General features: G+C 39.6%; 1 protein-coding gene across 1 annotated transcript in view; it reads right to left on the bottom strand.

The window, feature by feature from the left end:
* The window catches only part of GLCCI1 (glucocorticoid induced 1), a 106,180-nt gene that overhangs the window by 5,310 nt on the left and 76,088 nt on the right, over window positions 1-24,782 (bottom strand). The window contains exons 4-6 of the mRNA XM_052639173.1: window positions 24,379-24,495; window positions 16,940-17,092; window positions 12,886-13,096 (exon numbers count right to left, since the gene is read on the bottom strand). Coding sequence (XP_052495133.1) covers window positions 12,886-13,096; window positions 16,940-17,092; window positions 24,379-24,495 — 481 coding nt within the window. The remainder of the gene's footprint in view (window positions 1-12,885; window positions 13,097-16,939; window positions 17,093-24,378; window positions 24,496-24,782) is intronic.

The following is a 24,782-nucleotide window of genomic DNA, read 5'->3' as shown; positions in this document are numbered from 1 at the left end:
TAAAATCTCTGCCATGGTTCTACTCTAGCCTTAAGTCTTTACATGTGCTTTTTCTGCTACTATCAGATTACTTTATCAAATTAAGTAAAATTAATTCTAATATAAACAGTATAATTACAGGGCAGTGGTTCTCAACCCTGGTTTCACATTAGACTCATCACAAGATGTTTTAAAAATACTAATAAATGCCAGTGTTGAAACCTCATCCCGGTAGAGGTTCTGACTTAATTAGTCTGGGGCCCCTTTCCCAGGCATGTGCTGTCCCCATCCCCCATTTTTTCTGGTAAAGCTCCCAAATGCTTTTGAAGTATAGCCAGCTTCGAGGGCCAGTTATGAAAAGGTTAAAACACTGGTTTGGAGTCAGGCCACCTGACTTCTCTCTAGGCCCAACTGCATGGCCGTGGAACAGTGTCATCCTTTGTGCTTTGATATATAAAGTAGGAGTAACTACTGATATGATGGTTGTGGAAAAAACCCATGTCCCTGAAACACAGCAAGCTCTCAACAAATATTGCTACAATAGTAGAAAGAAGACATCGTTACCAATTTACCAATTAAACTATGGTGAACCATTCAGAAATTCAATGCCTATTCCATTCTGTTGGCAGAAGAGAGTAACAGAAATGTCCTTTTTAATAGAGCTACACACTAACTTTATTATGTTATATAAAGATGGCATCTTTTAGCATACGGGGATTTATCATTCTGAAATTTAACAACAAGGCCTAAAGTATACAGATTCTATAGATTCCTCTACAAAGAAAATATTTATTATATGTGCAGCAACAGCCAGTAGAATATAATTGTTATTTTAATTCTAGTATGAAAATGACTTCTTTTACAGAAGATGTGGTACCTACACACAATGGACTATTACTCAGCCATAAAAAAGAATGAAATAATGCCATGTGCAGCAACACGGATGGACTTGACTTGGAGGACACTATGTTAAGTGAAATAAGTCAGAGAAAGATAAATTCTGTAGGACATCACTTATATGTGGAATCTAAAAAATACAACAAAGTAGTGAATTTAACAAAAAAGAAGCAGATTTATAGACACGGAGAACAACTAGCGGTTACCCGTGGAGAAAGGGAAATAGGGACGGGCAACACAGGGGTAGGGAAATGAGAGGCACAAACTATTATGTATAAAATAAGCTACAAGGATATACTGTACAATGGGGGTATAGTCATTATTTTACAATAACTGTAAACAGTTATAACCTATAATAATTGTGAATATTATATACCTATAATATATAATAGTATACAGTAACTATGCTTCAATTTAAAAAATTATTGTGCATTAGGAAATGAAATTATCAGCGGTAGTGTGATTTGATGGCCTAATGGAATCAATAGAAACAACTGTATAAGCATGTCTTGATGACAAACTTTTGGCACTAGTTGGCATTACCTACTGTATTGAACACCTGTGTTTTCAGTGAACTCCAAGATCAAACTGGGAAAGAGCAAGGAGAACATTTGACTTTTACAAATAGTTTCTAAGATTTCTCCATAATTTCAAAGTCAACCTTTTATGTGAAGGTTTGTTGTTGTTTAGTCGCTAAGTTGTGTCCGACCCTGTTGCAACCCCATGGCTCCTCTGTCCATGGGATTTCCCAGGCAAGAATACTGGTGTGGGTTGCCACTTCCTTCTCCAGGGGATCTTCCCAACCCAGGGACTGAACCCATGCCTCCTGCCTGGGCGGGTGGGTTCTTTACCACTGAGCCCCCAAGGGAAGGCCTTATGAGAGGGTCACACAATTGAAAAAGGAAAAACAACACAGCTATAGACAGCTAAGATCTGTTTAGATCAGCATACAGCAAAAGGTAAGGAGGAAAAAATCAACATTATAACCCTTGTCACTTGTATTTTTGAACTTTGTTCTCAAAGACGACTCTGTTTTGAATTAACTGGGACTTAACTTACATTCCAAATGTTAGGCCCATGTTTTACATTTTATTCTGCATTCACTGAATTGATAATTTACAAATTAAGCAAAAAAACTCTAGTTGCTCCTTTGTTCTTGTGTACTCAATACACAACAGCTTCTTTTGCAAACATAATCCTGATAGGCAGCGCAACACTGCTTAGTATTGTCTTCAAATGTGACTTGACGTCATCAACATACTAACTACTCACTCAGACTTGTACACAAATGTGAACAAGTCACTCTGAATCTATCTGACATGGCACTTAAAAATGAAAGCAAATCACCCTATTGAAGACAGTCTTTAAACCAATTTATAGACTAAAATCATGCCTCTTATTAATCACAATGGTAAAACTAAACTGAAAATAAATTTCAGATTATTTTATATCTGAAATATTTTATATCTGGAAAAGTAATGTAATTAAGGATCTTAGAGTTTTTCTGATAGAACCTTAGTTTTCACATTCTTGAGCTTTATAGATGAACAAATTCCCAGGGACATCAGTTTTCAAAAATCTGAACAACAGTGTTTCATATTAAAGTGCTCCAGAAGTGTCCTACAGAAGGAAAAATGAAAACTTCTAATAAAAGTTTCAGTATAATTTTAAATGTGCACTTATATATTTACAGAGTGAAACAGAAGGCAAAACAAAATGCTATGTATCAATATTAGGTAAAAATTCAGTATTTCTTCCTCTCTCCTCATTCTTGCTTAAAGGGAAATGGCATTATAGCATCTCTAAGCAGATAACCAAACATAATGTTACACTTATATAATAGTCACCTGAAAGCCTGTTCCTTCTCTGACATTCACTGCCTTATTCACAGTGGTAATTGTTTTCCCATGTTCCAAGCTAGAACTTTGTTGAACTCTGCCTTTATCCTCATTTTTCGAACCCCTCACCTTGTACATCTGATCAACCACCAAATGCTGCTGATTCTTCTTCAGTCTGTTTCTTCCAGTTCCTGTGCCTGTGCTATCCCTCCTCATCTTTGCCCAACACTTGTGGCTTCCCAACTAGAGTGCTGGGAAACAATCTCCTGACATGCAGGAAGAAAGCTGGAGAACACTTATACGTATTTACTGTTTATCCCTAAAACTAAGAAAACTTTACCAATACATATTTTGTATATGCATTGAACTATGTACTTAGATAACTCAAAAATATATAAATTAAAAACTGCTGAAAAAAGTGTGTAATAAGCCAAGTTTGCAGACTTAGGACTAGACTATTAAAACAGCATCTTCTCTCCTCCTCTTAAAGTCTCTCTCCACTTCTGTAGCTTTATCCTTAGAGCTGGTCATGTCCTTTAGCTGACAAAAGTTCTTCACTTAGTTGTTTATTTCAGCAAGGCTACAAGGCCCTTATGAAACAGTGGCCTTCCTACCTACATCTCCACTCTTACTGCTTTCTCCTCCCTACCACTTATCCCTGTGCTCCAGCCATACGGTTCTGTACAATTCTCCACACACCAGGCTCTTCCACAGCTGAATGACTGTGAAATGGCCATTCCTCTTGCAAAGGCAGCAACAAGTAGTGTGAAGTACTGCAAAAGATCTCTGTTGGCCTCTTGACTCCACAGACTTTAGGAAAGTTCACTTCATTTTTCTATGCCTTAGGCTCCCCATTCTTAAAATAGTGACACTATGCCTACTCACAGGATTGTGGTAATATTACAGGAGATAAAAAAGGTAAAGGCTCCTGAGTACGTTTAATCATCCTAACAATCCTATAAGGCAGTGCCATCATTTCCCTTAATTTACAGGTCCGAAAACCAAGATACAGAGAACCTGAGTAACTTGCCCAGAGATACACAACTAGTCAGTGGAAGAGCAGAGATTCAGTGGCTGCAGCAGAGTCAGAGTCCATGACCATCATGCTATCTGCATCACCATTATCTCAACTGTAGTGTCCTCATGAGACTAGATGACCAAGTTCCAATCTAACATTCTAGGCTTCTACAAGAGTCTTAGAGCTTAGGCAACAGCTTCACTGGGTCTGCTTTCTATTACAAAGGCACAGTGCAAAGAACGGCGTCAATGCTTCCTATTTCTTCTTAGAGGAACGTAACAGATAACAGAAAGAAAAAATTCAACAGATTCCCCTTTCCTCTAGTCTACTTGATACCCTATTTTTCCCCTAGTCATGATCAGAGTATAAGATGGGATAGATTTTAGCAAAGTTACTTTCTTTTCCGTAATTTCAGTAGGAAATCTGAACTTTATGGCTTCTTTCTCACCAAAGACCTGTCATCACTGTTAGCATAACCTTAGAGTGGTTACTCTTTACTGTCTTTTTTTTTGGGTAGCAGGGAGGATTATCCTACTCTTCCCAAACATTCAAAAACCTAACATATATAATTAAATAACTTAAAGAAAAGGATTCTATTGTTTTTAACAATATATTCTGTAAAAAATGGACATACCATGAAGAAAGAATACTCAAAAAATCTCCACTAATCATTACTTTATACTAATGATCGGCAGCACGGTAGTTGTTGAGGATGAAGTAACGAGCAAATTAAAGTTACCTGCTCTTGATGAAGCTTATATCATAGTAAATAGATAACTGGAGATTCAGTGAAATTATATCATAGTAAATAGATAACTGGAGATTAACTGAAATTATATATGCATCCATGCTCACTAGCATCTGAGTCTTTTGCAACCCGATGGACTGTAGCCCGCCAGGCTCCTCTGTCCATGGGATTCTCCAGGCAAGAATATTGGGATGCATTGCTATTCCCTTCTCCAGGGGATCTTCCCAACCCAGGGATGGAAATTATATATATCAAAATTATATATGCAGGCATATAAATAAATTTTGATTTGCTTTTGTTTTAGACTCTAGGTTGTAAATGCTAGAAGTGAGTTGTATACTTAATAATAATTTTGAATTAAGAATAGTAACTCATTCACAGAAAGTTAGCACAGCAATTGCCATTAGTACAATTGTAAACATTCCAGAAAGAGTGGGGAAAGGCATTTACTGGATGATTAAACCCATCAGATAATGTGAATATATATAATTTCAGATGCAATCTTGAAAAAGCAAAACAGGGAAGATGAACTTAGGGATGTAATTCTCCAGAAGTTCAGTTTTTAACCTATGGAATAACTCCTTTGTGGGAGTAAGAGTTCTACACTCTTTGTAATTTTACCACGGAGAGGTTCTTCTAGGATAATAAGCACCTAGAATCATGTGGGGATAACCTTTTGATCGAGAAACAGATCAAGGCTCAAACGAAGTGATTTTCAAGGTGTGGTGGCTAAAACAAGTGTATCTAACAAATCTATTTTCACAATATAAACCACAAAGAAAAGTGCCACAAAATCTTGGCTGATGAGGCTGTCTGGAAGATGGAGAGTTAAAGTATGTTAAGGGCAAACGTCAAAGAGTGTTAAGAAACAGAGCCCTAAAGATGACTGCAAATAGAGTTTAAAATGTATATAGAAAGGAATAAGACATCAAAGAGAGTCTTTTTCAAAGGTATGGCTAGGGTCAGCCCTAGACCCTGAAAAGATAAAACTGTTTCTTTCTTTCCTGCAACTATGGACTTCTCAGTCCTAATACTTACTGTTCAGAAATATTAATGAGTTAAATCATGGTATGAGTTAAACAGACTGATGTGCACTGGCCTTGGAAACTCCATCCACATGATATACACTGTTCCTGTGGGGAGACCCAGTTTAAGTTCCAAGTAGCCAATTTATGGAATCTTGGAATACAGCTCCTGGTGGTTGGCCTGGGTAGAATGGTTCAGTTGACTTCATGATTAGAATAATCAATGTTTCCACAATATCTTGCAAAACTGCAGAATTTTATAACAACTGCCTACGTGAACTGTGCCAAAGATCAACTGTAAGTGGCAGACTGAAGTCTAGATTTTGTGACTTGGTACCAATAAGGAAAGCCGGCAGAGCTGCTGAAAGAACTAATATATGACACTGCCATTTACATTATATAAAAGACTGTTTTTCTCCCTTGCATTTTGGGCGTGATCAGGCAGAATTTAGGCTAACTAATCATAGGGTATATTCTGCAGATGTGAAGATGACAGCTTATTCTGGATCCCTGAACTCTCCGCAGAAATCATTATGTAGAACTATGGCTGTTACTTGGTTAGTTAGCCAAGCAACATTACACATGATAGCTGGCTGCCTTTAGCCTTTAAGTCACTGGAAAAATCTGTCCAAAACCACCCAACTCAAAAAACTAAAACATGAAAAGAGTCTCTTAAAGGCTAGACTTTTCTTAGTAGAGTGTTTTTGTCCTGGCACTGCAATTGAAAGAACCAAAGAAAAACCAACATGCTAATCAACTAAAATTATTTTATAGATCTCAAAGTATACATGTGTCATGGAGAAAAACGAATGTTAGGGATAAGCAGAAATAACAAAGTCAGGAAAAGGATAAGTATATAGCACATGGACACTAGAAAAATAATCACACCAGCCCATCTCTCATTAGAGCAATATACTCACATGCCTCTCCCTCTCCCGTGTGCATGCCAGTTCTGGATGTCTAACCTAGCTATTCCACAACAGCAACTACAGAAGAGGTAGGTACTCCAAATCAATCCAAACCTCTTGGAAATCTATAGCTTCCCTTTTTTCTTTACAGGAAATAAATATAAAACAAAAGATCAATTTAAGCTTTACTGTGGAAAAGTGCAAATTATAAGCTAGAATTAGTATTGTAAAAAATTGGGCTGTTCATAGGGAAGCAATGAGTTAGAGATTATTCTATAGTTTGAATGACTCAAATATGTAAAAACTGCAAAACTGACAACTCCCTCTCCTTTGTACCTTTAGTATTCTGTACATACTTGTGTAATAGTGTATTATTTTTTAACACTACTAGTAATCCTTATTAGAGTATAAAGCTCTTAAAAATAGGTATCACATCTTCCTCTTCTCTATTTTCCCACTGTCCAGTAGAGTGCCTGACATATAGTAGATGCCTAAGAAACGTATCTTGAATAAACCAGAAGCATTAACTCAGCTGAAATACATAAACCTCCACTCCCAATCCTAAAATACATGTATATGTATGATACAGACACATATACAAACATATGTAAAAGAGATGCTTTTTAATTTTCCTTCACAAAGAAGGTAGTTGATTTGAGAACTAAAAACTGAACATTGTAATAGGTCACACAGTTTACCAGGAAACAGTAATATAAACTTGATCTTAATTACAAAGTAATACAGTTCCAGAAAAACATCTATTTCTGCTTTATTGACTATGCCCAAGCCTTTGACTGTGTGGATCACAATCAACTGTGGAAAATTCTGAAAGAGATGGGGATACCAGAGCACCTGACCTGCCTCTTGAGAAACCTATATATAGGTCAGGAAGCAACAGTTAGAACTGGACATGGAACAACAGACTAGTTCCAAATAGGAAAAGGAGTATGTCAAGGCTGAATATATTGTCACCTTGATTATTTAACTTATATGCAGAGTACGTCATGAGAAACGCTGAGCTGGGAAAAGCACAAGCTGGAATCAAGATTGCCAGGAGAAATATCAATAACCTCAGATATGCAGATGACACCACCCTTATGGCAGAAAGTGAAGAGGAACTAAAAAGCCTCTTGATGGAAGTGAAAGTGGAGAGTGAAAAAGTTGGCTTAAAGCTCAATGAAGATCATGGCATCTGGTCCCATCACTTCATGGCAAATAGATGGGGAAACAGTGGAAACAATGTCAGACTTTATTTTTTGGGGCTCCAAAATCACTGCAGATGATGACTGCAGCCATGAAATTAAAAGATGCTTACTCCTTGGAAGAAAAGTTATGACCAACCTAGATAGCATATTGAAAAGCAGAGACATTACTTGGCGGACTAAGGTCCATCTAGTCAAGGCTATGGTTTTTCCAGTGGTCATGTATGCATGTGAGAGTTGGACTGTGAAGAAAGCTGAGCGCCGAAGAATTGATGCTTTTGAACTGTGGTGTTGGAGAAGACTCTTGAGAGTCCCTTGGACTGCAAGGAGATCCAACCAGTCCATTCTGAAGGAGGTCAGCCCTGGGATTTCTTTGGAAGGAATGATGCTAAAGCTGAAACTCCAGTACTTTGGCCACCTCATGCGAAGAGTTGACTCGTTGGAAAAGACCCTGATGCTGGGAGGGATTGGAGGCAGGAGGAGAAGGGGACGACAGAGGATGACATGGCTGGATGGCATCACCGACTTGATGGACATGAGTATGAGTGAACTCTGGGAGTTGGTGATGGACAGGGAGGCCTGCCGTGCTGCGATTCATGGGGTCACAGAGTCGGACATGACTGAGCGACTGAACTGAACTGCCTCAAAGCTACACTGGGAAGTATATTAAGAAACTTATGTCACTAGGTCTTAAATTTCTAAACTGAGGCAGTTTTGTAGAAAATGGAAAAGTGTCTTAAATGATTCTGCAATCTCCTTAGTTTCTAAAGAAATTTTTTTTAAAAATGACTATTAGTCACACCCAACACTATTTATTCAGTGTTTACTACATACCAGGAGTTGTGCTAAGCACTTTTTCCAATATCTCATTTAACCCCAAGAGTGGTATGAAGTATGAAACCAAGTATTAGCACCCTGTTTTACTAAGAAAACAATTTTTTTAAAAAAAAACTGTTGGCCTTAGAGATGATCTGGACCAATGTTCTCATTTTACATTAAAAAAAAAACAAAAACCCACAAGATGAACAGAACATTAACAGGTAGTTATCTGGTAAAAAGAATAAAAGTATATAGAAAAAATATATACAACCAAAGGCAAAGTCTTAGGAAAAAGTCTAACTTCCCTAAAAAATTATCAGAATTCAAGTTATTATACTATCTCAAAGAGATACATGTGTTCCTATGGTAAATCATGGGGACAACCTAAGTGTCCATGAACAGATAAATAAAGAGAATTTGGTTCTAAGTGGCTGTGAGACTGCCTCATCAAATATAGGCCCATAGAGGCCGAGAAAGCAACCTCATAAACAGCTAACCAAAATGGAACTCATCTATCAATTTCCTAATATATCTCCCTTTTGGTTCAGCATCTCAATTATCCACAGGATTATACTTAGAAGAAAACAAAACTCCAGAATTTACTGCCTAGCTTTATATCACTGTTATTTTTACTTTTCCTTTTAACTCAACTATAAGTGCTAATAAGTAGCAAAAGTGATCTGCACTTATCCTTCTTACTGGTATAACAAAGAATACAGGTTTTGGAATCAATCAGACAATATTTGCTTTACCATTTACCACCTGTGCATCCTAAAACAAGTTATGATTATTAACCTTCAAAACAAACCCTGCTACTAGAAGCAAGGTGTCTTCTTGTTTTATTATGAAACATCCATATTAAAAATGTGAGGAATTGACTGACATGTCTGCTGCGGTAGGACACCTTAGCCTACTGGAAGTTCCCTAGTCTGACCTTCCTTGAAACAGAGATTCCACCTGAAGCAGAGAGATGCCTAATCAACGTTCTGCTTTCAATACATTCTTAATGGAGGAAGAGAACTCCAAGGCTTCCAATAAGGAAAGGGCAAAATGAAAGGGGAGAAGCGTTGATATCCACCCACAGAAATCAAAGCAGACGGCGACGTCCAAGGGAGCTTCCCTCTAAAATCTCAGCAGAGAGTCAGGTATAATGATGACTGAAACAAGCCAGACCAAAAGAACATAGACTGTATCATTTCATTTCTGCGAAATCCAGTAATGGGGGAAAATTAGGCTACAGTGATGGAAGGGAGAACAGTAGTTACTTCCAGGCAGAGGGGAGAAGGATTCTGTCTGGAAAGGGAGCTAAGGAGCCTTCTGGGATGCAAAAAATATTCTGTATCTTGATCCAAGAGGCAGTTGCATGAGTGCAAACGTGTAAACCTTCAGGGGGCTTGCACTTAATATCTGGGCACTTTAAATGTATTCATACCACAGAAAAAACTGAGGGGACTGGGGGGTCAAGCCAGGACAAGGCCCATAAAATCCTGTAAGATTTTGTAAACTTTATTTTTTTCATCTTTTTAAACTTTCTGTTGCCTATGACCTGTTTCTCTGTGGTGAGAGGCAGTAATGTGTTAGAGGAAGCTCAATATTCCTTCGTAAGTAGCTAGGAAGGTGGAAGCTGGACAGTCTTTGGGACCTTCTGTGCCTCAGGGGCCAGAAACTGAAAGAAGAGAGTGAACACTGGTGGTCAAGTGCCTGACACGAGGACAGGAGGACACGGGCAGTGAGGGCCTGACAGGAGGACATGGGCAGTGAGGGCCTTACAGGAGGACATGGGCACTGAGGGCCTGACTGAGGACACAGGCAGTGAGGGCCTGACTGAGGACACAGGCAGTGAGGGCCTGACAGGAGGACATGGGCAGTGAGGGCCTGACTGAGGACAGGAGGACACGGGCGGTGAGGGCCTGACTGAGGACAGGAGGACACGGGCGGTGAGGGCCTGACTGAGGACAGCAGGACACGGGCACTGAGGGCCTGACAGGATGACATGGGCGGTGAGGGCCTGACTGAGGACAGGAAGACACGGGCGCTGAGGGCCTGACTGAGGACAGGAGGACACGGGCACTGAGGGCCTGACTGAGGACAGGAGGACACGGGCACTGAGGGCCTGACAGGAGGACACGGGCACTGAGGGCCTGACTGAGGACAGGAGGACACGGGCGGTGAGGGTCTGACTGAGGACAGGAGAACACGGGCACTGAGGGCCTGACAGGATGACACGGGCGGTGAGGGTCTGACTGAGGACAGGAGGACACGGGCGCTGAGGGCCTGACACGAGGACAGAGGCAGTGAGGGCCTGACAGGAGGACACGGGCAGTGAGGGCCTGACTGAGGACAGGAGGACATGGACGCTGAGGGCCTGACTGAGGACAGGAGGACATGGGCGGTGAGGGCCTGACACGAGGACACAGGCAGTGAGGGCCTGACAGGAGGACACGGGCAGTGAGGGCCTGACTGAGGACAGGAGGACACGGGCAGTGAGGGCCTGACACGAGGACACAGGCAGTGAGGGCCTGACAGGAGGACACGGGCAGTGAGGGCCTGACTGAGGACAGGAGGACACGGGCGCTGAGGGCCTGACTGGGGACAGGAGGACACGGGCGCTGAGGGCCTGACTGAGGACAGGAGGACATGGGCGGTGAGGGCCTGACTGAGGACAGGAGGACATGGGTGGTGAGGGCCTGACTGAGGACATGGGGTGAGGGCCTGACTGAGGACAGGAGGACACAGGTGGTGAGGGTCTGACTAAGGACAGGAAGACACGGGCGCTGAGGGCCTGACTGAGGACAGGAGGACACGGGCACTGAGGGCCTGACAGGAGGACACGGGCAGTGAGGGCCTGACTGAGGACAGGAGGACACGGGCGCTGAGGGCCTGACTGAGGACAGGAGGACACGGGCGCTGAGGGCCTGACTGAGGACAGGAGGACATGGGCGGTGAGGGCCTGACTGAGGACAGGAGGACATGGGTGGTCAGGGCCTGACTGAGGACATGGGGTGAGGGCCTGACTGAGGACAGGAGGACACAGGTGGTGAGGGTCTGACTAAGGACAGGAAGACACGGGCGCTGAGGGCCTGACTGAGGACAGGAGGACATGGGCACTGAGGGCCTGACAGGATGACATGGGCGGTGAGGGTCTGACTGAGGACAGGAGGACACGGGCAGTGAGGGTCTGACTGAGGACAGGAGGACATGGGCGGTGAGGACCTGACTGAGGACAGGAGGACACGGGCAGTGAGGGCCTGACTGAGGACAGGAGGACACGGGCACTGAGGGCCTGACAGGATGACATGGGCGGTGAGGGCCTGACTGAGGACAGGAAGACATGGGCGCTGAGGGCCTGACACGAGGACACAGGCAGTGAGGGCCTGACAGGAGGACATGGGCAGTGAGGGCCTTACAGGAGGACACGGGCAGTGAGGGCCTGACTGAGGACAGGAGGACACGGGCAGTGAGGGCCTGACTGAGGACAGGAGGACACGGGCAGTGAGGGCCTGACTGAGGACAGGAGGACACGGGCAGTGAGGGCCTGACTGAGGACAGGAGGACACGGGCAGTGAGGGCCTGACTGAGGACAGGAGGACACGGGCACTGAGGACCTGACAGGATGACATGGGCGGTGAGGGCCTGACTGAGGACAGGAAGACACGGGTGCTGAGGGCCTGACTGAGGACAGGAGGACACGGGCACTGAGGGCCTGACTGAGGACAGGAGGACACGGGCAGTGAGGGCCTGACTGAGGACAGGAGGACACGGGTGCTGAGGGCCTGACTGAGGACAGGAGGACACGGGCACTGAGGGCCTGACAGGAGGACACGGGCACTGAGGGCCTGACTGAGGACAGGAGGACACGGGCAGTGAGGGCCTGACTGAGGATAGGAGGACACGGGCACTGAGGGTCTGACAGGCAATAAGCCCCGCGGGTTCTGCACTCTTACTGGTGTTAATAATTCATCTACATACCATAATATAATCCATGATGTGCTGCAGGTACTTGTTAATCTTTATCCTTCTTAGTTAAAAATATCCTCATTCTTCCAACTGAATTTTTAGAAATTATTTCCTTCCAAATTGATCTGATTGTGAAATCTAACCTCAGGCACGAGAAACCTAAAGTCTACCATAACCATCCTTTACTCTCGACAACCCCGAGGGAAAAACTGTGTGTTGTATTATGTGAAGCTGTCCACACTCATTTTATAGCTTTCATTAACTGTTAGAACCACGCGCTGTGCTCCTCTGACACATTTATGGAAGATGTTTGCGGAAGTCACAAAGAAGGGGGTACGTGAAACCAATGAACAAACAAACCTAGTCAACCAATCCCTTACAGTCCCACCATTCAACAAAAGAAAAAAGGTGATGTAATGGTCTAAGACAAAGGAAGTATAATGAGCAAGGCCCTGTAACACACCCGCTACCTAAGTGGATGATCCCACTCTCACCTTTATCACGATCATAGAGTAAATCTTCTGTTGAGCAGGGGCTGCCGTCCTGGGATTCCGGGGGACAGAAGGGAGAGACACAGGGTGAGTGACTGCTGCAGCTGCTGCTGCGCTCCTGCACAGAGGGGGTCTGCGTGTCGATGCTCCGAGTGCTGCTGCTCCGGTAGTGAGCAGGGAGGGGGGCTCTCCGACCATCAGGGATGTCCAAAGGCTGGAAGAGCAGCAACCACCACAGTCAGTGACGGTTCATACCCTTCATCCATACAGAAAGCACATGCTGTTTCTTTTGATTTCACTCTTCACTATTATTGCCAGCATAGCTGATTCTTCAGAGAATAAAGATACCTATCTTAGGTCATCATTTTTGCCAGTTACCTTTAGGTCAGTACTCTCAGGAATACTCCTCTAGGACAGGGGCGTCCTTTAACACTGGATCCTAATGCCTGGCACTGTGCCTGGCAGACAGCAGACACTCAATAAACATTTGTCCAAAGAATTAGTCAAACTGCTCCAGAAATCACTATGACTTGCTAATAAGAAAAGAGAAATCTCATATTCAAAGGTGTGGATTTCCATTTTTCATTCTTTCTTTTTTTCCTTTTACAAGCCAGCAACAGGTTTTGCAGGTTACCCAAAGTATCTAATAAACAGACTTATTCTAGTAGAACTGAGTGGAAGATATTAATATAACTGAACAATTCTACTAATTTGGTATCCAACTGAGTAGGACTACTAATGAACTTTGCCTAGTTCTAATGCATTGTTCTAAGTGGCAAAAATAAATAGAAATGAAATTATAATTGTAGACTCATATATGAATCATATATTTTCAACCTAAAAAGACCCTAGACCTCATCAGTACAGTGTCTTCACCAATAAAGAACTTATAGAGCTCCTGCTGACATGATCATTTAAATGGCATCAGAGCTTCTGACTCTTTCTACTTTGCTTCTGCTGTAAAGATGTATCTTACTCACCAGCAAGCTAACAAAGTGAGGTCAACAAATACAATGTATATATTAATCATTTACAGTATTTTTGTTATTATATAGACAAGGATGAAATGCTGGGAAAAAAGAACCAGTATATGCTTAGTTTATTTACAACTTATTTTCACTATTTACAGGCTATCACTCCTGAGGTTTGTCATTTCAGAGATTTTAGAAACACTGTCAGATGGAAAATGACTTAAGGTAAAACATGAGACTCAAAGAGTATCAGTTTTTTCTGTAACAAGTAAAGGCCAAAACCTAAAATGAAAACTATGCCATCTTTACAACCTGACAATGACCATGCTACTATTAAGAAAATAGCCACTTATGGAACATTAATTCATTCTGTAACAAATAACAAAAGTAAAATTTTCCAACTTAGGAAAGAAATATTCCCAAAGATATATGAATTTACTTGGTCAAATGCTATTACATTATTTTATTTAACTAAATTTAGATTTTAATTACAACTCTGCACTAAATTCTAAGAAATCATTGGTGCAGGGTTTTTTTCTTTTTTGACAAAATTATATGATAGATGTGGGACTTTTTCACAACAGCCCATCAAGATCATTTTGGAAAATACATGAGGCCTTTATGACAGAGGTCTTTCTTAAAACATATATTTAAGTCAACGAAAATCTTACTTTAATAAAATGTCAATATTGGTAATCAGTAAAATAATAATGTATCAATTTGTAATTTAAAAAATTTAAGAATCTGAGTTATGTTTTACTCATATCCTATTTGATAAACACAATTTTTCTGTAGTCCCACTTCTGAATCTATACCTGGATAATACATACCAATTTCCTTAACCAACTTCTGTTTTGTTGGGGAGAGGGTTCAGAGAATTAGAATAACAAGACAGATTTTAGAGGTTTACCTATTTACACAAAATAATGATGGAAATTATAAAGGCTTAGAACATTGATATACTTAGGAAGCTACTGGCAGGCTCACCTGCCAAGATGATAACATTTTGATTTATTAAAACTTTGAGGCACATTTAATCATAAATCTAAAATTTCTTAAAATTAATATTTTAGTTATTACTGTGTTGGTTACCCCAAAGTAATTCTGAAACGTCTACTGTGAAATTAGAATATGACTTATTTAAAACCAGAATTACATCAGTATATTTAATTTTCTAATATGGTTTTGCTTAGCAGTTCTTAAAGAATTAGCAAATGTGACTGATTATCTCATCCTGAAAAAATCTGACCAATTTTACTTTCTTACATTGCTGTTCTTAAATGTCACATAATGTATAAAGGAAACATTTTAATGGTATGCACAGCTAAGCTAAGAGCACAATTTCTAAAGGGTTCCTTTCTGGCCTAATGAATATAACGTAAAAATTTAACTCTTAGGGAGAGTAAAATGGCACAACCTTTTGGGATGGTAATTTTAGCAGTATTAATCAAAACTTAAAATGTGCAAATGCTCTGACCTAGCAATTTCACTGCCTGGAAATTGTCTGCCAAGAGTACACCGTGTTTTCTAAAGCACTGCTTATGATGACAAAAATTGACAACAGTCTAAATGTCCACCAGTAGGGGACTTTTAAATTATGGTACATTCATACAATGATTCAACATATATTAGCATACAGGCATATATCTGGAAGAATAGACAGTAAATTATGATTAGTGCTCATATTTGCTAAGCAATATTGAAAGTTGGAAAAAGGATTTTTAAATCAATTTTATAAATATAAAATTATGTGAATTTTGAGATGAATTCTAATCAGTGTTTAAAATCTACACATTATTTGAAGGAATCAGATACACATTTGACATAAGTCATATTTTAGTTCTAAAAAACCATCAGAGAGATAATTAAGCCAAAAGCTACTTGATGTCTTCTTTTGTTGAATATACCTTTATAATGTGGTCAAATATAGGTAGATGTATAGGAGTGTCCAGATTTCTATTCTGGGACAGAGATAGTTTATAAAGTATTTTTGATTAATTCAAATGGATGCAAGGCTTAAATATATGTGAAAACTAACACCATAAAACCCTAAGAGGAAAACACAAGACTGAATCACTGTGACCTTAGATTAGGCAATATTTTCTTAGATATGCACAGTGAAAAGGACAACCCACAGAATGGGAGGTATTTTCAAATCATCTATCTAATAAGGACTTCTTATCTAGAGAGTAAGAACTTTAGACCTTTTACATTTCAATAGTAAAAAGACAGCCTAATTTTGAAATGAGGCAAATAATCGAAATAGACAGTTTTCCAAAGAAGATATATAGTAGTCAACACCATAATGAGGTACCACTTCACACCCATCAGAATGGCTATGGTAAAAAAGGTAGTTACAAGTGTTGCTGAAGATGGAGAAATCGGAACTCACGTACACTGCTGGTGGGTGTGTGAATACAGAGTGGCTACTTTGGAAAACAATCTGGCAGTTTCTGGAAAGGTCAATCAAAGAGTTGCCATACTAGCAATTCCACTTCTAGGTGTATACTCAAGAGGAATGAAAATGTCATGTTCACCCAAAAACTTGGACACGAAGTTTTTTTCACGGCAGCATTATTTTTAACAGACAAAAAGTAGAAATAATACAAATGTTCATCAATTAATGACTGGATAATAAAATCTGTATGAGTGAATACTATTTGGCAGTGAAAAGGAATAAAGTACAGATACATGCTACACTATAAATGTACCTTACTTCAGCCTGAAAAACCTTAATCTGAGTGAGAAAGGCCTGATACAAGGGCCCTGTATTGCATGACTACATCTACATGAAATATCCAGAACAGGCCAATTCACAGACCAAGTACATTAGCGGTTATCTCACTGGGGGAAAAGGAAGAGATGACCGCTAAAAAGTACAGAGTTTCTTTTGGGGGTGATGAAAAAGCTGTAAAGTTGATTGGGGTATTGACTGCATAACTGTGAACATGCAAAAACCACTGTACACTTTTAATGGGTAAATTGTATGGTATGTGAATTATATCTAATAAAGCTGTAACAAAAAAGACTGAGGTACTTCACAGTGTTAAAGAAAAAAGGGATTCAAACATCCCATATACCCTTACCTTGGACACGTCCTCCTTCCCATTATTTTCTTTAATGAATACCTTTTCTAATTCGGGACTTATTCCTTCTACATTGCAGGGCACACGTGAAACAGACGATTTTGGCACAGATATATTTGACAGCGGCATAGGGACTGATCGTGATCCAGTAGCCTACAAAACACAAGGTAAGGTGGTATTGAATTATTTGTGGATAAAGAAATTATGAACTAAAGAGCAAGGTAAATCTTAAAACAAAAACTCAGTGGGCAGTTATTTTGACATTTCAAATACAATATAAATTCAGGTACACAAACAGCAATTTAGCTTCCAAAGTAAGAAGTAAGGTAAAAATTACAGAGTCAAAATAATCTTTTATGGACGTTAAAGCTATAATTGTAAACTGTATACATTTTTTCAGCAGAATATCAGACAGAACCCTCTGTACTGTTTTTTAATTCATTTTTCTGATTTTACTGAAAAAGCACAGTTGAAATCATGTAAACTGAATGTATCATGTGACTCTTCAATTCTGCTCTATGCTTATGTGTGTGTGTTTAAACGATTTGTTCCCCACACTGTGACAATCCCCATCTAGTATTTTTCATTTGTACTTTATCCAGCATTTAAGAAAACCTTTTGGATTACTAATTAGTATGGCAACAATATCATGATAAGTTCTATAACACTCACTTAACAGCTTTAAGGCTGTTTTCAAAAGTCCTTTGGAGGACTTGTCAAAAATTAATACCCCTCATAGCTGTCTTGTGGGAGGTACCATAAAGTGGAAGTCGAGCCTGTTGATTCTCCAGGAACTTAAAGAACACAAAGGAAATTAAAAACATAAAGATGAACAAGGAAAAAAGAAAAATAATATGATCTGTACCTTAATCTGAATGGTTCAAGCTGATACATATGATTCACAATGAAGTAGACAGCTAGGCACTGATTAAACGAATATTTCCCACACACATGCTATGCTCCTGCCATTTGTGAATTGCTGCCTGCGAATGTCCTTTGTCTCATATTAACGTATGAGTTTTTTTCATATTGAAGTTGTAACTCTTTGTCATCCATTTGCTGTTTACTTTAGTATGAAATATCTTTCTTCCAGTACCTTTATGGTTTTTCATATTTAAATATTTAACCTATCATTATTTTTCTGTATGTTATGAAGTAGTATTTTCTCCCACATGGTAATAAAACTGCCCCAACATTTCTCTTTGGATTCTATATTTTATTTCCTTTAAGTATTATCCAGCATTTCTCATGATGTACTCTACATATAAGTTAAATAGGCAGAGTGACAATATATAGCCTTGACGTACTCCTTTTCCTATTTGGAGCCAGTCTGTTCCATGTCCAGTTCTAACTGTTGCTTCCTAACCTGCATATAGGTTTCTCAAGAGGCAGGTCAGGTGGTCTGGTATTCCCATCTCTTTCAGAATTTTCCACAGTTGATTGTGATCTACACAGTCAAAGGCTTGGGCATAGTCAATAAAACAGAAACAGATGTTTTACTGGCACTCTCTTGCTTTTTTGATGATCCAGCAGATGTTGGCAATTTGATCTCTGGTTCCTCTGCCTTTTCTAAAACCAGCTTGAACATCTGGAAGTTCACGGTTCACGTATTGCTGAAGCCTGGCTTGGAGAATTTCGAGCATTACTTTACTAGCGTGTGAGAGGAGTGCAATTGTGCGGTAGTTTGAGCATTCTTTGGCATTGCCTTTCTTTGGGATTGGAAGGAAAACTGACCTTTTCCAGTCCTGTGGCCACTGCTGAGTTTTCCAAATTTGCTGGCATATTGAGTGTAGCACTTTCACAGCATCATCTTTCAGGATTTGAAATAGCTCCACTGGAATTCCATCACCTCTACTAGCTTTGTTCGTAGTGATGCTTTCTAAGGCCCACTTGACTTCACATTCCAGGATGTCTGGCTCTAGGTGAGTGATCACACCATCGTGATGCAGACTACATCATGAGAAACGCTGGGCTGGAAGAAGCACAAGCTGGAATCAAGATTGCCGGGAGAAATATCAATAACCTCAGATATGCAGATGATGCCACCCTTATGGCAGAAAGTGAAGAGGAACTAAAAAGCCTCTTGATGAAAGTGAAAGTGAAGAGTGAAAAAGCTGGCTTAAAGCTCAACATTCAGAAAACGAAGATCATGGCATCTGGTCCCATCACTTCATGGGAAATAGATGGGGAAATAGTGGAAACAGTATCAGATTTTGGGGGCTCCAAAATCATTGCAGGTGGTGACTGCAGCCATGAAATTAAAAGACCCTTACTCCTTGGAAGAAAAGTTATGACCGACCTAGATAGCATATTCAAAAGCAGAGACACTACTTGGCCAACAAAGGTCCATCTAGTCAAGGCTATGGTTTTTCCTGTGGTCATGTATGGATGTGAGAGTTGGACTGTGAAGAAAGCTGAGTGCCAAAGAATTGATGCTTTTGAACTGTGGTGTTGGAGAAGACTCTTGAGAGTCCCTTGGACTGCAAGGAGATCCAACCAGTCCATTCTGAAGGAGATCAGCCCTGGGATTTCTTTGGAAGGAATGATGCTGAAGCTGAAACTCCAGTACTTTGGACACCTCGTGCGAAGAGTTGACTCATTGGAAAAGACTCTGATGCTGGGAGGGATTGGGGGCAGGAGGAGAAGGGGACGACAGAGGATGAGATGGCTGGACAGCATCAACTGACTTGATGGATGTCAGTCTGAGTGAACTCCAGGAGTTGGTGATGAACAGGGAGGCCTGGTGTGCTGCGATTCATGGGGTCACAAAGAGTTGGACATGACTGAGCGACTGAACTGAACTGAAAGTATTATCTGACAATCTCTATTCAGAGGTCCACTTTAATTGCTATAATTTTACAGCAATTACATTTTGCATTCTGGTATCCAGTAGGGAAAACCTTTTCAAATTTTGTTTTTAACTGACATTACTTTTCCACATTAACACTGAAAATAACTTTTAAAGTAATAAAACAATTCCTTTTGCATTTCCATTGGAACTCAATTCGTACATTAATTTTGGGCAAATGACTATTTGAAAAATACTGAGTCCTCCCATGTATGAATGACTTCCCATTTATCTCTGTTGTATATTTCATATCCTCAATAAGGTCTGCATATTTAATTCTAGGCTTTATATTTTTCACCAGATATATACTAACATGCTATTGCTAGTTGTAACATCATAAGAAATATGTATTTGGTTTCCACCCCGGTTCCTGACACAAAGTTCCTGAATTCTTATAATTTCCTGAGGGATGGGGGCATTAGGAGCATCTTTTGTTCAGATATTTGGTTTCTGACACTGATCCTGACAGATAGCTCCTAAACCCCTTGGGATTTCCTAAGTGATAGGACCAAGAGTCTTTCATTCTAATGAGGTGACTCTTAGTGGGTTCCTGAGTAGGTTCAGAATGGGGTGCTGGTCTCTAAAAAGAACCCATGACTAGAAGCTTGGAACTTCCAGTCCCACCTCTGGTGAGAGGAGAGGGAGCATGCCTATGTGATGAAGCCTCCAAAAATCCCCGCACTGTGGGTCAGACAGTTTTCAGGTTGGTAAACATATATCCATGTATCACAAGGGCAGTGCACACCAACTCCATGCCAGCAGAAATTCTTATATTTGAGTTACCGCCAGACTTTGCCCTGTGAACCTCCTCATCCTGCTTTTCATTTTGTTGTTCAGTCACTCAGGCATGTCCGACTCTTTGCAATGCCATGGACTGCAGCACGGCAGGCTCCCCTGTCCTTCACCATCTCCTGGAGCTTGCTCAAACTCATGTCCTTTGAGTCAGTGATGTCATCCAACAGTCTTATCCTCTGTCCCCTTCTCCTCCTGCCTTCAATCTTTCCCAGCATCAGGGTCTTTTCTAATGAGTTGACTCTTTGCATCCTGGGCCAAAGGATTGGAGCTTCAGCATCAATCCTTCCAATGAATATTGAGGATTGATTTCCTTTAGGATTGACTGATTTGATCTTACAGTCCAAGGGACTCTCAAGAGTCTTCTCCAAAACCACGGTTCAAAAGCATCAATTCTTTGGCGCTCAGCCTTCTTTATGGTCCAACTCTCACATCCATACATGACTACTGGAAAAACCATAGCTTTGACTAGAGGGACCTTTGTTGGCAAACTAATGCTTCTGCTCTTTAATACGCTGTCTAGGTATTTCATAGCTTTTCTTCCAAGGAGCAAGCATCTTTTAATTTCACGGCTGCAGTCCCCATCTGCAGTGATTTTGAAACCCAAGAAAATAAACTTTGTCACTATTTCCACTTTTTCCCCTTCTATTTGCCATGAAGTGATGGGACCGGATGCCATGATTTTTGTTTTCTGAATGTTGAGCTTTAAGCCAACTTTTTCACTCTTCACTTTCACTTTCATCAAGAGGCTTTTTAGTTCCTCTTCACTTTCTGCCATAAGGGTGGCATCATCTGCATATCTGAAGTTACTGATATTTCCCCTTGCAATCTTGATTCCAGCTTGTGTTTCATCCAGCCTGGCATTTTGCATGATGTACTCTGCATATAAGTTAAATAAGCAGGTGACAATATACAGCCTTGTCGTTCTCCTTTCCCAATGTGGAACCAGTCCATTGTTCCATGTCCAGTTCTAACTGCTGCTTCTTGACATGCATACAGGTTCTGCAGGAGGCAGGTAAGGTGACCACAGGCAGGTATCAGACAAGGCTCCTAAGGTCTGATATTCCCTCTCTTGCAGAATTTTCCACAGTTTGTTGTGATCTACAGGGTCAAAGTCTTTAGTGTAGTCAATGAAGCAGAAGTAGATGTTTTTTCTGGAATTCTCTTGCTTTTTCTGTGATCCAGTGCATGTTGGCAATTTGATCTCTGGTTCTTCTGCCTTTTCTAAATCCAGCTTGAACATGTGGGAATTCTCGGTTCACATACTGTTGGAGCCTAGCTTGGAGAATTTTGAGCATTACTTTGCTAGCATGTGAGGTGAGTGCAAGTGTGTGGAAGTTTATTCTTCGGCATTGCCCTGTTCCAGTCCATTGGCCACTGCTGAGTTTTCCAAATTTGTTCATCTGTATGGATCTATTATATCCTTTGTAACAAACAAGTAAATGTACTTCTCTGAGTATTTTGAGCCCTTAGAGCAAGTTACTGAACCTGAAGACAGGGTTGTCAGAACCCCTTCTTTATTACTGGTAGGTCAAAAGTACAGATGATGACCTGGAACTCTCAACTGGCATCTGACCAGGGGCAATTTCATGGGGCGGAGTTCTTAATCTGTGGGGTCAGTGCTAACTCCAGGTAGTCAGTGTTATAACTGAATTGTAGGATGCCTGGTTGATGTCTAAAGAGTTGGAGAATTCATTAGTTGGTGTGGGAAAAAACCCACACCTTTGGTGTCAGGAATGTTATAAGTAGAAGGAACAGTATTTTACCTTTACTAGTACAGGAGAAAATAATAGATTTTTATGTGTTTATATTTTATCCATTTATTAAGTTCTCAATCTTTTTATTGTGAGAAATTATAATCATAATTAACAGAATACCTAACAGATGTACATAATCCAGCTCCAAAATTTATTAACATTTTCTAATCTTACTTCATCTAAACATCCACTTGCTTTTGTTCCTGGAATATTAACACACATTCTAGACTTCATATTTCATCTATAAGTATTTCAGTATGTATAGCAAGATAATTATTTTTAGATAACCACAATGCCAAAAAAATCAATGTAAATTGGGAACAAGTGTATAAATCTTTCCTTGTTAATCAGTAAGTCAATCGATATACAGGAAAGGTGCTCGAAATAAACAAATAAAAATGAATGGTATATTAATTCTAGCAGATTAAGAAGAAAAAAAGGAAGGCATATGTGAATTTTCTCTTGAAATGTCTGCAGTGTTTTACAGCTCTGATGAAGTATAACTGGCATACAGTAAAATCCTCCCATTTTAAGTATGCAATTCTTTGAGCTTTGTAAATGTATACAGTCATCCAATTATCAGTATAATCACATTTTAGAAACTTCTATCATCCAAAAAAATGTCTCTAGGGCTTTTCTACAGTCAGATTTTCTAATACTTTTCAAAAAGGCAACATTTTGCCTTTTTGAAGATGTACGGTAATGTAGCCTTTTGCTTCTGACTTTTTTAACTGGCATGATGTTTTGGGATTCAGCCAAGTTGTCATAAATACCATCAGTTCTTTCTTTTTACTGCTGAATAGTATTACACTGTATGGATGTATGAAGTGCTGTTTATCTATTCACCAGTTTATGGATATTTGCTGCTTTCCATGTTTTGAGTTTTATAAATGCTGCTGCCATGAACATTGATATAGATGTCTCTGTGTAGACATTATGTTTTATTTCTCATGAACAGATACCAAAGAGTAGAATTCCTGAGCTGTATGGTCAGTGTATGTTAACTTCTTCAGAAAATGCCAAACTTCTTACCAAAGTAGCTGTACCATTTTGTGTTCCCACCAGCAATGTGTAGCTGTTCTGATTGTTTCACATCCTCAGCAATACTTGGTATTGCCAGTATTTTCCATTTCATCCTATCATTAGTTTTAATAGTTTAACAAATTCACTTTAATTTTCTAAATATACAACAATATCACAAATAGTGATAACATTCCTTTTTCTTATTGCTCCGTCTAGAACCTCTAAACTACTAGCAAATAACATCAATAATTATAGACATCTATGACTTAACTTTTATTTTTAACAGAAATACTTTCAGTATTTTACTGTTAGGATCTCACCACATTTGCAGGTAGTTACATTAGGAAGTATCCTATTTTAAAATAAGTTTTTATCACATATGGATACTGAATTTTAATCAAGTGTTATTCAGCATCTGCTTTACTTTCTAATGCAATGAACTAACAATGCATTTCCTAATGTTGAATCATCCTTACATTTGTGAAAAACCCCTAATGAAAAAATTTTTTGATATGCAACTTGGGCTGCTTCTGCTATATTACTATATTTGATTTACTAAAATTTACATTAATATTTGTAAGTAAATTTAGAATATCATTTCCTAAATTTTGCTCCATAGGATGTATCAGTACAAGTTTGGTAGGGTGGGGGGACAAAAACACTAATTCTCAGTTTCTTCATAAGTAAAGTGGAGTAAAATATACAAAGTGACCAGAGATAGATGGGTTAAGGTACTATTAGAAGATTAAATAAGAAAATGCCCAGAGTTGCTTAGTCAGTGAATGAGCTAGGATTTCTGTCCAGGACACTACCAATCATCCTTGAGACCATTATACTCTGTTATTAAAAGATTATACATATGGCTAAAACAAAAACATTTTTTTATAAAAACCACTGTAATTTAATCAAGCTAGAGATATACATTAATTTTTTTTTTTATCCTAAAAGGATGGAGTCTTCCTTACAATGAACCCTTTGAAAGGAATTATTCCAATCTGGACAACGAGTTGTTAGCCTACCTGAGTGTGACTGATTGCTATATGGTTGCCATGGAGAGGTGACTGACGATCTTTCTCCTTACTGTGCCGACTACTCTGTTTACTACGCTGTAGTTGCTGCCTCAGTTTGGCAATCTGCTTTGGGGAGAGGGAAAGAGAAGGAAGAAGAGAACAGAAGTGAATACCAAGCTTTAAGCATTTATTTTTTTAAGTTTGGATATTAAAAAATAAAAATTTTATCAAAGATTTCAAGAGATATTTCATTACAATGATTTATTCTCTAATTTTTAATAGTTGAAACCATTGAAAATAAGAAATATGTGCTACAAATGCTTCACTTATACAATTTAAATAGTGTTATTGGTAAATACATAGGCTAAATTTCCCCAGATTATTTCATATTTTACCTTTGTAACACCAGAGAT

The sequence above is a fragment of the Budorcas taxicolor genome, chromosome 4 (genome assembly GCF_023091745.1).
Source record: "Budorcas taxicolor isolate Tak-1 chromosome 4, Takin1.1, whole genome shotgun sequence".
Classification (NCBI taxonomy): Eukaryota; Metazoa; Chordata; class Mammalia; order Artiodactyla; family Bovidae; genus Budorcas; species Budorcas taxicolor.
The sequence above is the reverse complement of the archived record's forward strand: the minus strand, read 5'-3'. Positions and strand labels throughout refer to the sequence as shown.